Source organism: Hordeum vulgare, chromosome 4H (genome assembly GCF_904849725.1).
Source record: "Hordeum vulgare subsp. vulgare chromosome 4H, MorexV3_pseudomolecules_assembly, whole genome shotgun sequence".
NCBI classification, from domain to species: Eukaryota; Viridiplantae; Streptophyta; class Magnoliopsida; order Poales; family Poaceae; genus Hordeum; species Hordeum vulgare.
Window position 1 is genome coordinate 90090690 of NC_058521.1, and position 18989 is coordinate 90109678.

The following is an 18989-nucleotide window of genomic DNA, read 5'->3' on the forward strand; positions in this document are numbered from 1 at the left end:
CAGGCAAGTCTTTCAAATCCTTCACTTTGTTGTTAAAACTTTCTGCCAAGTTGTTATTGATATGATCACATTTTATGGCAGTATTAAAACCTGATCTGTACCACAACATAGAATGGTGGTTGTTCAACCATGAAGCAAATTCATTATCACTACATGATGCCAATATCTTACCAAGGTGATTGGAATGTGTCTATCTGGTGTACGATCTTGCTGCCGGCCACATGCGCCCAAATTCATCTCCTCTGAATTTTTTTATCAGATTCATCCACATATGTCCAAAGCACCCCCTCTGCTCAGCATGTGGGAAATTTTTTTTACTGCATTTTCCAACCCTTTACATGCATCTGTGTGGATGGCCAAAGGAGAAACTGGCCCTATGCATCTTTTCTGTTGCATCATGAACCATATCCATGATGCCTCTGTCTCTGATTGAAACATTCCTATTGCAACTGGGAACATCCAGTTATGTCCATCTAGAGCATTGCATGCAGCCAACTGACCATTCCGCTTTCCAGTCAAAAAAGATGAGTCTATGCTCAAATATGGACGACAACTTGCTTTGAATCCATCTACGCAAGGCTTCAAACACATAAAAACTTGCTGAAAAAACCTTGCCATCCTCTGTTACCTTTGTATCTATCTCCACCACACTTCCAGGTGACCTCTTCTCCACCTCTGCTTTAAAACTATACAACATCCTAAATGTATTTGCCCAGTCACCATACAATGATTTCATGGCCCTTTGTTTTGCTTTCCACACTGTGGTATATTGCAGTTGGATGGGGTACAGCTTCTCCAAGTCAACTTTAAGCCTCTTTCAGTACTGTTTGGAGTCTTGGCTAAAATAGGACTAATCTTCTCTGTAATCCAAAGCTGTGATGTCATCTTTGAAACTCTATGTGAAGTGGTCATACATGTATGCTGGTGTGGTATTTGATTTACCCTTACTATACTTCCATCAGATTGTAGTCTGGCAGATATGTACCATTTGCAAGCATTGCCACCACCATCATAACCTTTGCACCGAGCATAATTTTTTTTCGATCAGTCCACATAGTCTTGGCGTCGAAATCTTTTTTCACTGCAAAGGTCCTGAAAGACATCCTAAACTCAACCATGCTTGGACACAACTTTCCCACCTTAATAACTAGGTTCTCTGTCATACAAACAAACCAGCTCATTATCATTTGTATCATCCACATCATCTGCACCCATTCTCATCAGCTCTTCTTCATCCTCATTTGCATTTCTAGGGCCTGTGTTACCATCAGCAGGCAAAGAACTGTCATCCTTCTCCTTATCTTTGTCATCAACTTGAATGCCAAACATTTCGGCCATATCAATGTCAGATATTGGTGTAATGACCAAATCTGTTTTTTCATTCAAATCTACTACATTCCAGTCAACAACAATCTTCCTAGCACCATGGGTTCCCTCCTCTCCATCTACATCAATCCCTGTATCTTCATCTATTACAGACGGTTCAGTCAACAATGCCAACATATTCTTTTGTGAAACCCACACATCATCTTCCAGCTGTGCAACCATCTTTGATGGCACATAACCAACTCTGGAATTAGTTTGCAGATCAATTAGCTCTGCATAAAATGTTACTTGTTTGCATGCCCACCCTTCTTGCTGATCAATTTCAGCAACCATGGATTCTCCATCTTCAATTCTAACATATTCACCATAGTAGTTGTCGAAACGTTGCACAGATACCTCTTGTTCTGGACCCCAAACAATACTCTCCCCAATTCTGTCCACCAAATTGCCCACGGCCTTCTCCTTCATGCTCTCTAATTCCTGGGTATCAACATCTGCAAGTTCGACATCCAACCTGGCGGTGGTATCTCTATAAATGTCTTGGACACTGCCATCACTGAGCTTGGCTTTACAGGGAAAAAAATCCACTATAATTGCGAATGTGGTGGCAGAACCAGAACCTCCCCTGTTTTGTCAATGGCGGGCAGCGGTAGTGTAAGCTACACTCACTACCAAATCGAGTTTGATAACAACTAAAAGAGAAAAGAGGGAGGGGCAGCATTACCGATTTGAAGCACTGTCTCCTCGCTCCATCTAATTCAGCCCCCGCGCTCCTATCCAATCGAGATTCTAAATCGCCAAGAAACAGAGCATGAGACCATAGATCTATCCAAAATTTTGGGGAATGGGACTAGGGTTTCGAAAATACTCACTCGCAATAGCTCTGCCGCTGCCGAGAAAGGCGCTCCACCACCGCGGAGAAGAAACTGCCGCCTCTGCCGGAGAAGATGCACACGACGGTGCCGCTCGCCCAGTCCTGCACGGTCAAGTCGAGTATGGTCACACAGTCATTGGTCGAGTAGTGGACGGTTGACTCTTGACGACGTGGCCCTAGGTGGACCCCACCAGTCAGAGCACATTCCTAACCAAATCTCAGCCTAACTAACATCCAGTTAGCCCCGTAAACGGGTTGTGTTGCTTGAGCTATTTCTGTGGTGGGAGATGTCGCATGAGAGCCATTACAACCAACGACGTCGCATGAGAGATAATTCAACTCAACGACGTCGCATGGGAGCTATTCGCCCCGAGCATCCCGACGCGGTCCTCTGGGGTGGCGCCTGGGATCCGCTGCAGCTGGACGTGCTGGTGGTGCAGGAGACGGTCGCGCTGGCCTCGGATGCTCTTCGCGGTGAACATGGCATGCATCAGGATTACCCGTAGATCCTCCTCCCTCACCCATATCGCCATGGCCGCTGCCGCCGCATCGCCTCTCCCCCCCCTTTTTTTTCCTTTTTCTTTCGAGGGTACCGTGTTTTCTTTTTCTTGGAGCAAATTTTGCCTCTCCCTTATAACTTATAAGAGCTGGAGCCCAGCCCACTAACAAATTTGTGTCCTGGAGCCCAGCCCACTAAGAAATTTGGGACCGTTCATGCGTGTATTGTATAGGAACCTAATGAAGAAAGGGATCCATCCTAAAAAAAAACCTCTTTTCACCCTCGGGCCTCCCGCAATGACGCCGCCGCCACCACGGCTGCTCGCCGGCGGCGACCACAGTCCACCCCCCACGTCGACCTCCTCCCCGGAGCATCCTCTCTTCTCGGCGCACCTCCTCCTCCCGGACCCATCCCCCTCCGATCTCTCCTCCCCGCACCTCCCCCACGCTCTAGCCTTCTCCTTCCTCACCCACCCGCCCCCTCTCCCGCGCCGCCTCCTCCTCCTCCTCCACGCCGCTGGGGGCCGCTTCCCCGCCTTCTACCACTCATTTGCCTCTGCCCTCCTCTTGCTCCCCTTCCCCCTCCTCCTCCCCCACCCACGCACCCGCCTACTCCTCGCCGCCGCCGAGCTCACCCGCGCGGCCGCGCCGGGGTTCGCGTCCCTACTCCTCTCCCTGCTCCGCCGCGTGCCCTTCCCCGGAGACGCCCGCCTCCTCGACCTCATCCGCGAGCATTCCTCCTTCCTCGCCGCCGAGGAGCCCCAGCTCATCGCCTCCGCCGTCTTTGCGTTCCTCCGCCTCCTCGCCAGGAACCGCCTCGCCCCGTTTCCCAGGAGCGCCGAGTGCAGCAACTGCGACGAGTGCAAGAACGCGAAGAACCTCGAAGAGTGCGTAGATAAGCTGATATCCTTCTGTGTCTCGGTGCTGCGGGATCACTTGCAGGTGTGCACGCTGATCGGGAGGGACCTCGCGCGGTCGCTCCATGAACTGGTGCTCGTGCCGGAGTTCCAGGGACTATGGAAAGACTTGATGCTGGCCCGCACTGTTGATATCTGCCGGTTTGCCACTCCAGGTTGGTGCACCACCTTGTCTATCTCGCCTGAGATGGAGACGCAACTGCTCTTCTTGATGAACAATGTGAAGTGGGGAAGCCAGAAGAGGTACCAGCTGTGGTTTGCGAGGAAGCATTTGATGGTGCCTGGAGGGGAGGAGAGGATACCGGACATTGTCCGCTTCATATGCTGCGGGTACCACCCGACCAATGAGGTTATACAGTCCGGTGTTATTGCTCGCTGGGCTGTCATTGGTTGGTTGCTGACTAGTTGCAGCAAGGGATACATTGTAGCGAATGCCAAGTTGGCGCTCTTCTATGACTGGCTGTTTTTTGATGAGACCAAGGGTAACGTCATGAACATTGAGCCCGCAATGCTTCTGATGTTGAACTCAATATCTCAGTATGTAGATATCACAAACATGCTACTTGAGTTCTTATTTCTTCTGATTGAGCACTATGAGGTGCGGAGGAAGGAGGCCATCGAGCAGTGTGTGAGGTGTGCATTTACAGTGCTGGTGAAAAAAGGAGTGCTCCCATCATTGGAGTTGTTGACATGCTGCGAGAAGCTATCACCATTGCTTAGGCAGAAGCTTGTGGCATTTTTATCTAGTACCAGTCCTGTAGAAGCTGTAGAAGCTTGCTTGAAACCGGTTAGTGAGGTTTCTAAACCAGCAGAATTGAAGAAGAGAGTTTGCTCAATCTAGATGCCACAACCTTCTATTTCCTGAATGAATGAACTGCAGTCAGCACCAATCCACCAATAATTCCACCTTGTGAATGATCTGAGAAGGCATACAGAGAGGGTCTACAAGACCACACCAATTTACAAGCAATTCAGGTGAAGGCATCCTTGAGCAAGAAAAAGGAATTTGGAGTGTGGGCTCATCATCAGCTTGCCCTTGGACCTATAAACCTGGTCCTCACCAATATCCACAGAATATGTCCAATCAAAGGCTACTCTTCGATTCGAACTACACTAGAAGTCAATTCAATTCCGTCCAATTAATGCTGATAACGCCACAGTACATGCAGATCATGAGCAGGAAGCTTTGATTTTTGATTTCTGCTGGTTGATAACTAAAACTCAAGAGTTTCTCAACATATAGTATCTCTGATTGATATGCGGAACACTTATGTTCATCTGAAGCATAGCATGAATTTAACTGAAGGGTAGACCGCTTCTTGTGATTCATTACAATTTAACTTCAAATGTGATGAACTGAAGTGCTGGCAGCAAAGTAACAACTGTCTCACAAACTCATCATCTGCTTGAACTGATGAAAGAAGCCTCATGGCCCTTTTGACAATTCTGAGATAAATACACAATATATGGATTGAATGATGTGATCAGACTTAAGACCTGGTGGCATGTGCAGCACAGACATCATGCAAATCAAGCTTGTGATAGCGAGTGTTTTTATTCAGGCATGCTTATACACCTCATGGGAGAAGTCACATACACCATGGGGAGTCTTTATGGATGTATTTCGAGTTATAGGACATTATCTGATCTAAGTAGGCCAACCTTATGTACTTGTAAACTATTTGTAATTACCGGTTTTTGTTATTCAGTAGTAAAATCCCTTTCATCGTATTTAGTGTCTTGTCCTTTCATTGAGGGCAGTAGGCTCCACATACCAACTCGCTCTCTGATGTTAATGTTTTTGGTGAGTAGACAAAGGTGCCAAATTCCTTTTCTGATTTACGCTTTAAACTTTTATCGAACACCTCGAGTCTGGAAAATATGCATATTTGTATCCTTATTTCTCTGGTTTTCTCCTAGCCATTGTGACACTTCCTAGTTCCTACTAATGCATTCTGATATTGAATACCATATGGCATTTTAATTCAGATATTTTATTAAGGCTTGGGAAAGCTCATTTCTTCCTAAATGAAAGCATCATATCAAGATTCATGGGGTTTACATACAAGATTGTTACATGGTTGGTATCCTCTTGATGGCATCCTTGGCAGGGAGTGTCATGTTGATGGTGGATGTGTTTTCTGCAGCCAGGCACTGGGGCACAAGGAGAAGCAGCACTCTGTCTCAGAGCCAGAACAAAGAATGGTGTGCCACACAGACCACAGCTCAGGTTGTTATCACCAAAAGACTGACTGAGAAAAGTGATTTATTCCATGGAATCAATGGTTACTGGAAAAAATCCATGGATGCAATATATCAGGGCATCTCGACCGTCAGAAGACGCTTATGGGCGATAACCCTTGGTGAAATGCACCCACAGAATCCCAGAACGTTTCATCTGCCAAGACCATCCCCAAGGCCAAGAACATTCAGACAATATTTATGGACCGCATGGCGCAAACAAGAAAAAAAAATCAGTATTATACAGGTTTTACATGGTACACAGAAAAGGGAGCGAAATCATAGAGACAGCCATGTGGCAGAGCCAGGACAAAAAGGAGGCGGCAAGAGGATTGGAGCAACCAAATCACAGCCATCCATATCCAAAAGGCCAACCTCCACCTCACAACTCATATCCCTTGTGCGCCCAGGTGCTCACCCTTATATCTCAGCGGTTGCTGCACTTCCCACCCCCCCTAAGGAAAGGCTGCAATCGCAAGGTGTGTCGAAGAAGAGGGTAGCATCTGATCTGCTTCCCTTCAGAAGCAATGGCGTCTGCTACCCTCCTCAAATCGTCTTTCCTTCCCAAGAAGGCCGAATGGGGCGCCACGCGCCAGGCCGCCGCTCCCAAGCCGATGACCGTCTCCATGGTTGTCCGTGCCAGCGCGTACGCCGATGAGCTTGTGAAAACCGCGGTATGCTTTCTTAACACCGACAGTATAATTCTACAATTTTGCCATGCATATGCGTGTATTTGTTTGATCTTTGATGGGCAGTAACTTCTGGCTAGAATCCTCTTTACATCAGTGGGAAGGGGAGATCTCGACGTATTGTCAATACAGAAACTACCACTGATAAGGAGATAAATCAAATGTATTCTTATTAGGATGAACAGTTACCCTAGTACCATTTATCATAATCCAGTGGACGTAAGACAAATGTTTTGTCAGGCAGAGTAATATTATTTGGCTGTTTTTTATCATACTGAAACCACTAGCCCGGATCAACATTCATAACATATTTTTTTCTATATTGCATTGGTACAGTAAATTTTCTATCTTCATCGCTGCAAGCTAAATAGATATGATTGACGTTGTGTTGTACCAAAAAGGAGCTTGTGAAACAACAAACATAAGCGTGTATGTTTCTGGATTAAACATCTGCAGTAAGCCATGAGGCACGTTAATCACCACTAGCTGTAATGATAAGGGCAGGATGCATCATGGTACACAGAAATTAAACAACCCGCATTCCAGTGATATCATTGTTTGAATCCATGTGTCCTGCTTAAGCTCAGCAATCCATCCGAAGGTTCATAAGTCATAACAAAACTACATAGTTGCTTTTAACGTCCAATCATCAAGTTTACAAGAGTAAAATCTCTACTAAATGAGTAAGACTTCCATGGTTCAACAGATATCAAGCTTTATTCTTCCTGATGCAGAAAACCATCGCATCGCCTGGCAGGGGTATCCTTGCCATGGATGAGTCGAATGCTACCTGTGGCAAGAGACTTGCCTCGATTGGCCTTGAGAACACCGAGGCTAACCGCCAGGCTTACCGGACCCTCCTTGTCACTCCACCAGGCTTGGGAAACTACATCTCTGGTGCTATCCTCTTTGAGGAGACCCTCTACCAGTCGACTGTTGATGGCAAGAAGATTGTTGACATCCTTGTCGAGCAGGGGATCGTTCCCGGTATCAAGGTTGACAAGGTAGGTTGATTTCACTCCAAACTAACACATGGTTTTTGTTGTGCATTCCGTTATCAAAGTTGTTATATTATATCAATTGTGAAACTAAGATACAAACTGCTTCTACTATTAATGCATCAGAATAATCATATGTTTTCTTGTTGAACTACATGTACATGGCATGATTCTCCATGTCACTAGCTTTACATTTCAAGCAAAACCAGATGATCCCAGGTTTATTTGAAGCCCAGAAATCAAACATTCTTCTAAACTGGTGCTCATTCTCAGGGTCTTGTGCCACTTGTTGGTTCCAACGATGAGTCATGGTGCCAAGGCCTCGATGGCCTTGCCTCCCGTGAAGCAGCATACTACCAGCAAGGCGCCCGCTTCGCCAAGTGGTTAGAAATTTGCACCTATGAGGATTGAGGACAGTCTACCTTCTATCAGCTCATAGCTTCATGCTCCTCTGGCTGACATGAAGTTCACTTGCAGGCGCACTGTTGTCAGCATTCCTAACGGACCATCTGAGCTTGCTGTCAAGGAAGCTGCCTGGGGTCTTGCCCGTTACGCGGCCATCTCACAGGTATTGTTGCCATTTCCTAACAGACCAAACTTCTAGAGCACAATGGTGAGGCACAACATTCTAGTGGATATGTAAACCTCTTGTTTGTCGATGTTCTAGGACAATGGGCTGGTGCCGATTGTGGAGCCTGAGATCATGCTCGATGGTGAGCACGGCATCGAGAGGACCTTCGAGGTGGCGCAGAAGGTGTGGGCGGAGACCTTTTACTACATGGCCCAGAACAACGTCATGTTTGAGGGCATCCTCCTGAAGCCAAGCATGGTGACCCCTGGTGCCGAGTGCAAGGACAGGGCCACCCCTGAGGAAGTAGCCAGCTACACCCTCAAGCTCCTCCAGAGAAGGATCCCCCCTTCCGTCCCCGGCATCATGGTGAGCAGAGCACCCTCCCAAACCTAAGTGCACAATCATGAATACGTATAAGATTATGTTGACACGACACTATACTCAACAACCAATTTGCATCGTGACATAGTAACTAGTAACTCAAAAGTGCAACAATAGCATGCCTTGAGAAATCAACAAATCATTAGTTCTGCACAAGCTCACATCCAAATTTGTTGTCTCTTTTCTGTGGTGGTGCAGTTCTTGTCTGGTGGACAGTCGGAGGTGGAGGCGACGCTGAACCTGAACGCGATGAACCAGGCGCCGAACCCGTGGCACGTGTCCTTCTCCTACGCGAGGGCGCTGCAGAACACCTGCCTCAAGACGTGGGGCGGGCGGCCGGAGAACGTCGCGGCAGCGCAGGAGGCGCTGCTGCTGCGCGCCAAGGCCAACTCCCTGGCGCAGCTCGGCAAGTACACCAGCGACGGCGAGGCCGCAGCTGCCAAAGAGAACATGTTCGTCAAGAACTACAGCTACTGATCCGTCGGCGAGCTGTCCTATCTACATAATCTACCTACGGAGGGAGAGTGCTAGTAGCGCCTTGAGCAGCTTGAGGGCACCTTAGCCAGCCAGTGTGTCGTCGTTGTTACAGGTCGAGACCAGCTCTGATGGAAGAGATGGACGGAGAGCATATACTGTGTTTTACCACCCTAAGTAAAAAAACTTTGGAATGGTTTTACTGCTGTATTCGCATGTTTTTTTTCTTCTCTAGAGCGTTGTTGTTGCCTTTGTTTGCCACCCTAAGTAAGTAAGTATATGAACAATCTCAAGCGCCCGTTTGGAACACGGTAATTTTTCTTGGAGCATATTGATCCATCTGTTTGCTGGAACCACTGCAGATCTCGCGTGAAATTCCTGCGTTCCAATTTCTCGAGTGCAGGACCAAAAATTGACAAATGGTGAATTTCGTATGAACCCCGTGGCCGTGGGGCACAAGCTCATGCATCTAACAGGGACCTGCTTGAGTATATAGCAAAAAACTATCACATTACGGGCTAAAGTTTGAAAAACTATCTTTTTTAATTAAAAAAACTACCACAAAATTGGTTTGCTGTTTTGAAAAACTACCATGTCACACTCATAAATATGTTAATTAAATTTAAACGTTATTATGACAGCTCGGGTCCACTCGTCAGGTTGACCATTGACAGGTTATGATAGGTGGACCCAAATATTTTTTGAATTACAGTCAGGTCACTGGAAAAAAAATATAAAAAGCAATCGGGTCCCTGGAAAAAATATAAAAAGCAATCGGAAACTCGCGGGCGAGCTCGTTGCCGGAGACGGGTCGAGCGTCATGGTGGCCGGCCCCGGTGGCCGCGAGAAGTGGCTACGACGGACGTGGTGGTGGTCGGCCCCGACGGCCGTGGGGAGTGGTTGCACCGGGCCTGGTGGTGGCCGGCCCCGGTGGCTACGTCGGGCATCGTGGTGGTGGTTTTTGCGTGCTGCGTGCCGGCCGCCGCCGCCGCCGCTGCTCCTGCGTGCCGCCCGCCGTTGCCGCTGCAGCTGCCGGCCGCCGATGCTGTTGGTCGGGAAAGGAGAGGAAGAACAAGGAGAGAAGAAAGATAAGGGAGGGAGAGAGAGCACCCTAACATGTGGGTTTAGGAGCGGGCCCGACTTGTCATAAACCAGATTAATTCTAAGGCCCTGTTTGGAACCACCCAGATTATATAATTCAGTTTTTATAATCTATTCTGTCTCCAAACAGGACATCTTATGGTATAGATTATAAAAACTAGATGGATAGATTATTAAAAACTCATAATCTACTCTATACCAGCTAAAATCAGATTATGGATTGCTAATGACCCATTACCCTTGTAAAGTTATAGATAATTACATTCCTACCACCGCCATCCTTCTCTTTTTTACAAAAAAACACAGGGCAGACAGGTCATTATGCAATGTAAAATATGGATTACAGTTTATATAATCTGGCCTCCAAACATGTCCACCTAGATTATTTTTATAAAGCAGATTATATAATCTATCTTCATAATCCAGATTATCATAATCTATTATGGTTCCAAACAGGGCCTAAATCACATTGTCATTTAGGTTTTTTGGTACAACGAAACAATTTTGTGATACAATTTTGAAAAAATAAAAAAGTGGTAGTTTCTTATGGTTAACGCGTGCAAGGAAGGCATAGGGTTGCACACACATTTTTTTCCAAACTGTCGTCATAAATCCCTTGAGCTCTCTCTAACCGCACTCTCTCTCCCTCTTACTCTCTCCCAAGTGTACCTCCCTGCTACAATTTTGATGTAATTTTTTAAAATATTTTAGAAAAGTTATGTTAAATTTTGTGCCATTCTAAGACTTCTTATTTTTGGGTCATTTTTCTATGCATGGAAAACTAAGAAAATAGGATAATCATGGCATTTTATTTTTTCTGTAGGAAAGAGAACAAAAAAATAAACTTGTGAAACACAGAGTTGTGAATGCTCAATTCATCAATCACATGTCTTTAAAAAAGGATCCATTAATAAGGCTGATCAAGTCTTATTAATAACCATTTCCGATTGACATGAAACCGAAGAATCTTCATATATCACTAGGTTACCTCAATGGGGATTTGCATCTCCTCACAATAAAATTGTAATATTTCTGCTTGGCAGTAAAAAAGAGGGATTTGAAAATCGCCAACGATGACCGTGACACATGGCTCAATGATGTTAATATTATTAACCAAAGTTTGTTTCTTCGAAAAATGCACGGTATGTTGCTTGCCATGGACATGCAAAGTAACTTTACTTTTGTTGCAATCAATAACAACCCGTCCAGTATTTAGAATGGGTCTACCAAGGATGATCGACATATTGTCATCCATGAGCATATCAGGAATTACAAAGTCTGTTAAGATAGTAACATTCGCAACCACAATAGGAACATCCTCACAAATTCCAATAGGTAAAGCAATGAATTTATCACTCATTTACAAAGTTATCTCACTGGGTGTAAGCTTATTCAGATCTAGTCTTTTATATAGAGAAAAGGGCATCAGACTAACACCGGATCCTAAATCACATAGATCATTTTTAACATAGTTTCTTTTTCATAGAGCAAGGTATAGTGGGTATGCAGGACCTCCAAACTTTTTAGGTACTCCACCATGAAAAGAATAATTAGCAAGCATAGAGGAAATTTCAGTTTCATATATTGTTCTTTTGTTGGTAATAATATCCTTCATACACTTGGCATATAGAGTGCGCAAAAAGACAGGTCTAATCATTTCAGCAAAGCGCTCAAATTCTTCCTCGTCCGCACCTTTAGAAAGGCTTGCGAGGGAAGGGCATGGATTTCTGAACCCATGACTCTCTTTTCCGTGCATTCTAGCAACAAAGTCCCTTTACCATAACATTTATTCTTAGGAGGTGGGTTATCAAGATCTTCAGCAGGTTCTATTTCCACATCATTGTTAGGGTCCTTATTACTATCTCGTGGATCTTCTACATGAACATCATTATTACCATTTTCATTATCACTACTCCCTATATCCATATATATAGGGCCTAATGCGTTTTTCAAGGCTAACTTTGATCATATGTTAGAGCAATAATATATGACATGCAAGTTACACAAAGCATATCTTCAAATTCGTTAGTAAAAGGAGCTTTCAATGATATAATTTTGACATTATACATCTCATATACTATTAATCTTATCAATAGTCAAAGTTAATCTTGAAAAATGCATTAGGCCCTATATATATGGATGAAGGGAGTAGGTTTATGTTCACTACCAAATTGTTGTTCGAAATATGCCCTAGAGGCAATAATAAATTACTTATTATTATATTTCCTTGTTCATGATAATCGTTTATTATCCATGCTATAATTGTATTGATTGGAAACTCAAATACATGTGTGGATACATAGACAACATATTGTACCCAGTGAGCCTTTAAGGACTAGCTCGTTGATCAAAGATGGTCAAGGTTTCCTGACCATAGACATGATTTGTCATTTGATAACGGGATCACATCATTAGGAGAATGATGTGATGGAGAAGACCAAAACTATGAACGTAGCATGTGATCGTGTTAGTTTATTGCTACTGTTTTCTTCATTTCAAGTATCTGTTTCTATGACCATGAGATCATGCAAATCCCGGGCACCGGAGGAATACATTGTCTGTATCAAACATCGCAACGTAACTGGGTGACTATAAATGTGCTTTACAGGTATCTCTAAAGGCGTCTGTTGGGTTTGTCACTTCGTGTGACGGAGAGGTATCTCGGAGCCCACTCGGTAATACAACATCACAAGAAGCCTTGCAAGCAACGTGACTAAGGAGTTAGTCACATGATATTGTATTACGGAATGAGTAAAGAGACTTGCCAGTAACGATATTGAACTAGGTATGGAGATACCGACGATCGAATCTCGAGCAAGTAACATATCGAAGGACAAAGGGAACATCATAAGGGATTAACTGAATCCTTGACATGCAGGTTCAACCGATAAAGATCTTCGTAGAATATGTAGGAGCCAATATGGACATCCAGGTCCCGATATTGGTTATTGCCTAGAGAGTGTCTCAGGTCATGTCTGCGTAGTTCTCGAACCCACAGGGCCTGCACACTTAAGGTTCGGTGACATTTCGGTATTATTGAGTTATGTATGTTGGTGACCGAAAGTTGTTTGGAGTCCTAGATGAGATCCCGGATGTCACGAGGAGCTCCAAAATGGTCCGGAGGTAAATATTAATACATAGGAAAGTTGCATTTGGCTTCCGGAAAGTTTTCGGGCATTACCGGTAAAGTACCGGAGTGAAGAATGGGTTCCGTGGTTTTACCGGGAGGGGCCACCCACCCGAGAGAGAACATAATAGGCCTAAAGGTGGTGCACCAGCCCTTAGTGGACTGGTGCAGCCAGCCCAAGAGGGCGTATTTCGGCCAAGAGGTGAGGAAAGGGAAGAAAACCCCAAAGGAGAAGAAGGATTCCAAGTTGGAGAGGAATCCTACTTGGAGTAGGATTGGAGGTGGACTCTTCCACCTCCTCCTAGGTTGGCCGAACACCTAAAGGGTTTTGGGATGCCTCCTCCCCTCCCTACCTCCTATATATAGTAGAGGATTTGAGGGCAGCCCTAACCCTAACAAGCCACGTGGTGCCCTCTTTCTCTCTAGATCGTTTTCTCCTCTAGATTAGTTCCGCAGCGCTTGGCGAAACCCTGATGGATTGCCCACCACCACAACCATGCCACCGTGCTGGAGAACTCATCTACCTCTCCGCCTCTCTTGCTGGATCAAGAAGGCAGAGATCTTCACTGAGCTGTACGTGTGTTGAACACGGTGGTGCCCTTCATTCGGCACTAGATCGGAAGGACCATGATGAGATCACGGGACGGATCGTGATGAGATCGTGGGATGGATCGTGATTGGATTGCGAAGACGTACGACTACATCAACCACTTTATATACACTTCCACTTAGCGATCTATAAGGGTATGTAGATGCACTCTTCCGTCTCGTAGATGGTCATCACCATGGATAGATCTTGTGTGCGCGTAGGAATTTTTTTGTTTCCCATGCGACGTTCCCCAACAATTGTGTCTCGGCATAAAAAATAGAAACATCATTATGATTCTCAGCAGGTTTCTCAATATCAGGTTCACCAATAGCATGCAAAGTCCTATCATTTTTTATTTTTCTTCTTAGAAGGACTAGGTACATGATGTATACTACACAACTTTATTCCTGTAGACTATGTTGGGCCTCCAAGCACAATGTTTTGTAGGACAGTAGCAATTTTCCCTCAAGTGGATGACCTAAGGTTTATCAATCCATGGGAGGTGTAGGATGAAGATGGCCTCTCTTAAACAACCCTGCAATCAAATACAAAAAATCTCTTGTGTCCCCAACACACCCAATACAATGGCAAATTGTATAGGTGCACTAGTTCGACGAAGAGATGGTTGAAAGGATCGATATGGTTGGCTAGAGGGGGGGGGGGTGAATAGACAACGACCACTTTTTAATTAATCTTAACAAGTTAAGGTAAACACTATACGGGTTCACAAATAATATGACAAAGAGGTGACCCCTATAGAAGCTATCAACAAGACCTATTAAGACAAGTAAGATATTGTCACAAGGAAAAGCAAATACAAAGTAAAGGTTAGAGATAACCACAAGTGGAACTGATGGAGACGAGGATGTGTTACCGAAGTTCCTTCCCTTTGACAGGAAGTACGTCTCCGTTGGAGCGGTGTGGAGGCACAATGCTCCCCAAAAAGCCACTAAGGCCACCGTATTCTCCTCACGCCCTCGCACGATGCAAGGTATCGTGATTCCACTATAGGTGCCCTTGAAGGCGGCGACCGAACCTTTACAAACAAGGTTGGGGCAACTCCACACAAAGCTTGGAGGCTCCCAACAAGACCACGAAGCTTCACCACGATGGAATATGGCTTCGAGGTGACCTCAACCGTCTAGGATGCTCAAACACCCAAGAGTAACAAGATCCGCAAGGGATAGGTGGGGGAATCAACTTTTCTCTTGGTGGAAGTGTGGATCTAGGCCTTCTCAACCAATCCCTAAAGAATCAACAAGTTTGATTGGCTAGGGAGAGAGATCAGGCACTTTTAAGCTTGTGGAGCAACAATGGAGCTTAGAGAGGTGAGAGATAGGGTTCCTCAGCTAGAAGAACCCTTTATATAGTGGGGGGAAAATTCAGACCGTTTTCCCACTCTCTGCCCGAGATCCAGCGGTACTACCGCTGGGAAGGAGCGGTACTACCGCTGCTTGGCGGTACTACCGCTGTATGCAGCGGTACTACCGCTGGGGCTTCCAGCGGTACTACCGCTGGTCCTTGGTAGTGCATAAGTACTACTACCGCCGAGAAAGTCTTCGCAAAAGGGTCCGTCCACGAACTACCGCTAGGTAGGTGGAACAGGGCACCTGGAGCGGTACTACCGCCAGCCAGGGCGGTACTACCGTCAGCCTGGCGGTACTACCGCTGACCAGGGGCGGTACTACCGCTGGCAGTCCAGCGGTACTACCGCTGGGACCAGCGGTACTACCGCTGGGACCATTTTGCCGAGACGCAAAGAACAAAACGGCGAGGGCCGCTCCATGGATAAAGGAAAGGGAGAAAATAGAGGTGTGCGTGTGCAAAGATAGATTCCACCCAAACCTTTCCACTACGGATCCCCTCTTAATTGTACGGCTTTCCTATGACTCAAATGAAGAGAATCTAGGATAGCGCCATGCTTCCGTTCCCGAAGAGAGGAGTCGTGTCGTCTTGTGCCGTTGACGAATGTTGCCTGAAACCTTGACACACACGATTAGTCCTGTACGGTACTGTCATCAATCACCAAAATTACTTAGGCATAAATTATGCCTCAACAATGGTGATACAAGTGTAGTATGGAGAGTAGATATAGGTTTTTGTAATCTAAAAATATAAAACAGCATGGTAGCAAGTGTAAAACAACGAGCAACACGTTGTATAAATGCTTGGAAATAAGGCCTAGGGTTAATACTTCCACTAGTGCAATCTCTTATCGATGCTAACATAATAGAATCATATGATCATCCCTCAATGTGCAACAAAGAATCACTCCAAGTTACTATTAGCGGAGAACAATAATATGAAATTGGTGTAGGTAGTAGAACCACCTCAAAATTATTCTTTTTGATCAACCTTTTGAGCTATTCCTATAAGTGTCACAAACAGCCCCAGAGTTCGTACTAGAATAACACCCATGATACATATCAATCAACCCTAGTGTCACCTAGATACTCCAATGTCACCTCAAGTATCTGTAGGTGAATTATGCGATATGTATCAAACAAATTCAGATCTATCATATTCAATCCAACACAAAGAACTTCAAGGAGCACCCCAAGATTTCTATGGGAGAACATAGTATGAAAACGTGCAATCAACCCCAATGCATAAATCCCCAAGGTCATCGGATCCGCAAGTTGATGCCATAACATATGTCAAGTAAATCACTTGAATACCCTAATGTCACTACGGGTATCCGCATGCAAGACATACATCAAGTGTCCTCAAACCAAATATTCAATCCAACATAACGAGATCTTAAAGGCAAATATTCAATTCATCACAACAAGGTAGCAAGTGAATAACATCATATGATCCAACTAGATTAACAAGGCCCGTGATACATCAAGATTGTGCCATATTAAGAACATGAGAGAGAGAGAGAGATTGAACACATAGCTACTGGTACATACCCTCAGCCCTGAGGGAGAACTACTCCCTCCTTGCCATGGCCTCCGCCGGGATGATGAAGATGGCCACCAAAGATGATTTCCCCCTCTGACAGGGTACTGGAAAGGCTCCAGATGGATTTTTCGTCTATACACATAGTTGCGGCAGCGGAGCGGAAGTTCTCTCTTTATTTCTAGGGTCTCTGGTATATAAAGGATGTTCAACGTTTGAATCACGCCAAATGGAGCCACATGGGCCCTACAAGCCATCAAGGCGTGACCTAGGGGGTGCGCCATGTTGGCTTGTGGCCCACAGGTGGCTCCCCTTCGGTGGTTCTTCGCTCCAATATTTCTTATTTCCTCCCGAAAAAAATACAAAAAGTTTCGGGCGATTCCGAGAACTTTCATTTTTTGCACAAAAAGTTTCGGAGAGTGTCTCAGGTCATGTCTGCATAGTTCTCGAACCCGCAGGGTCTGCACACTTAAAGTTCGATGACGTTTCACTATTATTAAGTTATGTATTGTAATGCCCCAGAGTGTTACTTGCCTGATTTGGAACCTTCATGTATGTGGGTCCATCATGTCATTGATATGAGAGTTATATTTCATGTGGTATTTTATGTGCATTTCTTGTTTCCCTTGCATGCATGCATCCATATCATTCCATGCCTCTTGTGTTTGTTGTTATTGTGAATCCATGTATGTGGTGTGACATGTGATGATGATATGTGATGTGATGAAGTGGTGTATTTGAAAGTGGGGTGCAACTTTGCTAGTTTTCAAATAGGTTTCAAAACCCCCCTCTCTATTTCTCAAAGCTCAAGTTTTACTTGCCCTATCCCTGATTAAAAAATGTTTATATTTTAGAGTGTATTGTGGTGGATGTGATGCTAGGATTAAAGTGTTTTGAATCTATGTTTGAGAGGGGTAAATATTCAGAAAACAGTTTAATTAATTCTGTTTTGTAACTATTTAAATGCTCCAAAAATTCCTTTTTCATTTTATGTAAATAGGTCTTAATTCCCTTATGTCCAGGGGCATTTTTGTTTTATTTTAGCATCAACACTGTGGCCTGTGTATTTATTTTGTCTCTGTTTTGTTTTAAATAAAAAAACCCAGTGGGTTTTTCTTTTTCTTATGTGGGCATCCGAGTGGGCTTCCTCCCCCTGGCTGGACCAACTAATCCCTCGCGCAACAGCCTGCTCCTATAGACGGCGTCTCCCCCCTCCCTCCTACCGTCAGTTTCGTCAGAGAGAGAGCAAGGCAGAGAGGTCGACGCCGTTGCTCACGGACGTCGAGGCGACCTCCCTCGCCCTTTATTTAACCCCTTGGTGTGCGTGCCCTGGCTAGGGTTCCCTCCCAGCGCCGCCACCTCCTTTCCCTTCTTCCTCCTCTCTCTCGCTCGTCGACAACAGGTAAGCGAGCCCCTCCTCCACCATGGCCGAACCTTGAGGAGCTCATTGCCATCGTTGTCGTGCCCCTGCTTCCTCTCCAAGCCTTCGGCGAGCACGCGGGACCTCAAGGGAGCCCGTTCCCGCAGCCAATCGACGCCGAACGCCACTGCTTCCCCTACTTCCTCGACGTCGTCTTCCTCCTCTGCTCCGACAAGATCTGCTGCGGCTTCTTCCTCCTTGTCGACATCTTCTTCCTCCACGTCAATCCTGTCCTCCTCGATGCTCCCTAGGTGAGCTAGCCGCAGTCCCATCCCGATCCTGACGTGTAGGTTCCTGCCTAGGCCGTAGCTGTGCCGCCACGCTTCCCTCTGTCACCGGCGCCGTCGTGCACGTTGTTGCAGTAGCTGTAGGCCACCACTCGTCGCGTTTAGGCCTGAAATGAGACTGTGAGTGTTCCCTCTTCCTCCTAGCGATGAGCCCGTGCTCAATTTGTAGTAGATCGCCGGCGGTGTGCCTCCCCTGTTCCGGCCACCGTCGGGTTGTGATAGATCCAGAGGGGGTTGCTCAAAAGAGCAGAGTCCCCCTCTTTGTTAACCTCCGATAGCGCAACACAGCGGCAACAGTGTGTTTTACCTCGCGCAGGTCGTGGGTTCGAGTACCCGCAGCGCCCCTTTTTGGTGTTTTTTTTCGACACAGTAGCAACAGGAGGGGAAGCATATCCTGTATACTCCCTCTGTTCTGTCGAGCAAGAGTGTTGTAGCGCAGTGCTAGTGGTGTTGTGTGTGGTGCAGCAGGTCATGGGTTCGAAACCCCTCTGACCCCCTTTTATTTTTTTTATTTCTTTTTGTGTTGCTATGTTGCTGTTTCAACTAGGTGCTTCATATCTTTGCTTGAGCAGCAAGTGGAGGTGTTCCTACA

The 18989-nt window shown here is 45.7% G+C and overlaps 2 protein-coding genes across 2 annotated transcripts; both read left to right on the forward strand.

Moving 5' to 3' along the window:
* Positions 1–3324: 3324 nt before the first annotated feature.
* LOC123447975 (integrator complex subunit 3 homolog) lies at positions 3325–5515 on the forward strand. Its single transcript, XM_045124727.1, has one exon. It carries the CDS (start codon positions 3728–3730, stop codon positions 4454–4456), a length of 729 nt encoding a protein of 242 aa, XP_044980662.1. The 5' UTR covers positions 3325–3727; the 3' UTR covers positions 4457–5515.
* Positions 5516–6204: 689 nt separating this feature from the next.
* Positions 6205–9298, forward strand: LOC123447974 (fructose-bisphosphate aldolase, chloroplastic). Its single transcript, XM_045124726.1, has 6 exons — positions 6205–6530; positions 7280–7549; positions 7817–7926; positions 8021–8111; positions 8211–8480; positions 8694–9298. The coding sequence occupies exons 1-6, from the start codon at positions 6384–6386 to the stop codon at positions 8970–8972; spliced, it is 1167 nt and encodes a 388-aa protein (XP_044980661.1). The 5' UTR covers positions 6205–6383; the 3' UTR covers positions 8973–9298.
* The last annotated feature ends 9691 nt before the right edge of the window (positions 9299–18989 follow it).

What these genes read in the sequence shown, in the direction of transcription:
- LOC123447975 (XM_045124727.1), top strand. Translation starts at nt 3,728, where the DNA reads ATGCTGGCCCGCACTGTTGATATCTGCCGGTTTGCCACTCCAGGTTGG.
- LOC123447974 (XM_045124726.1), top strand. Translation starts at nt 6,384, where the DNA reads ATGGCGTCTGCTACCCTCCTCAAATCGTCTTTCCTTCCCAAGAAGGCC. An exon ending in CCGGTATCAAGGTTGACAAG is followed by an intron (nt 7,550 to 7,816) that starts GTAGGTTGATTT and finishes GCTCATTCTCAG; the next exon opens with GGTCTTGTGCCACTTGTTGG. An exon ending in GGCGCCCGCTTCGCCAAGTG is followed by an intron (nt 7,927 to 8,020) that starts GTTAGAAATTTG and finishes GTTCACTTGCAG; the next exon opens with GCGCACTGTTGTCAGCATTC.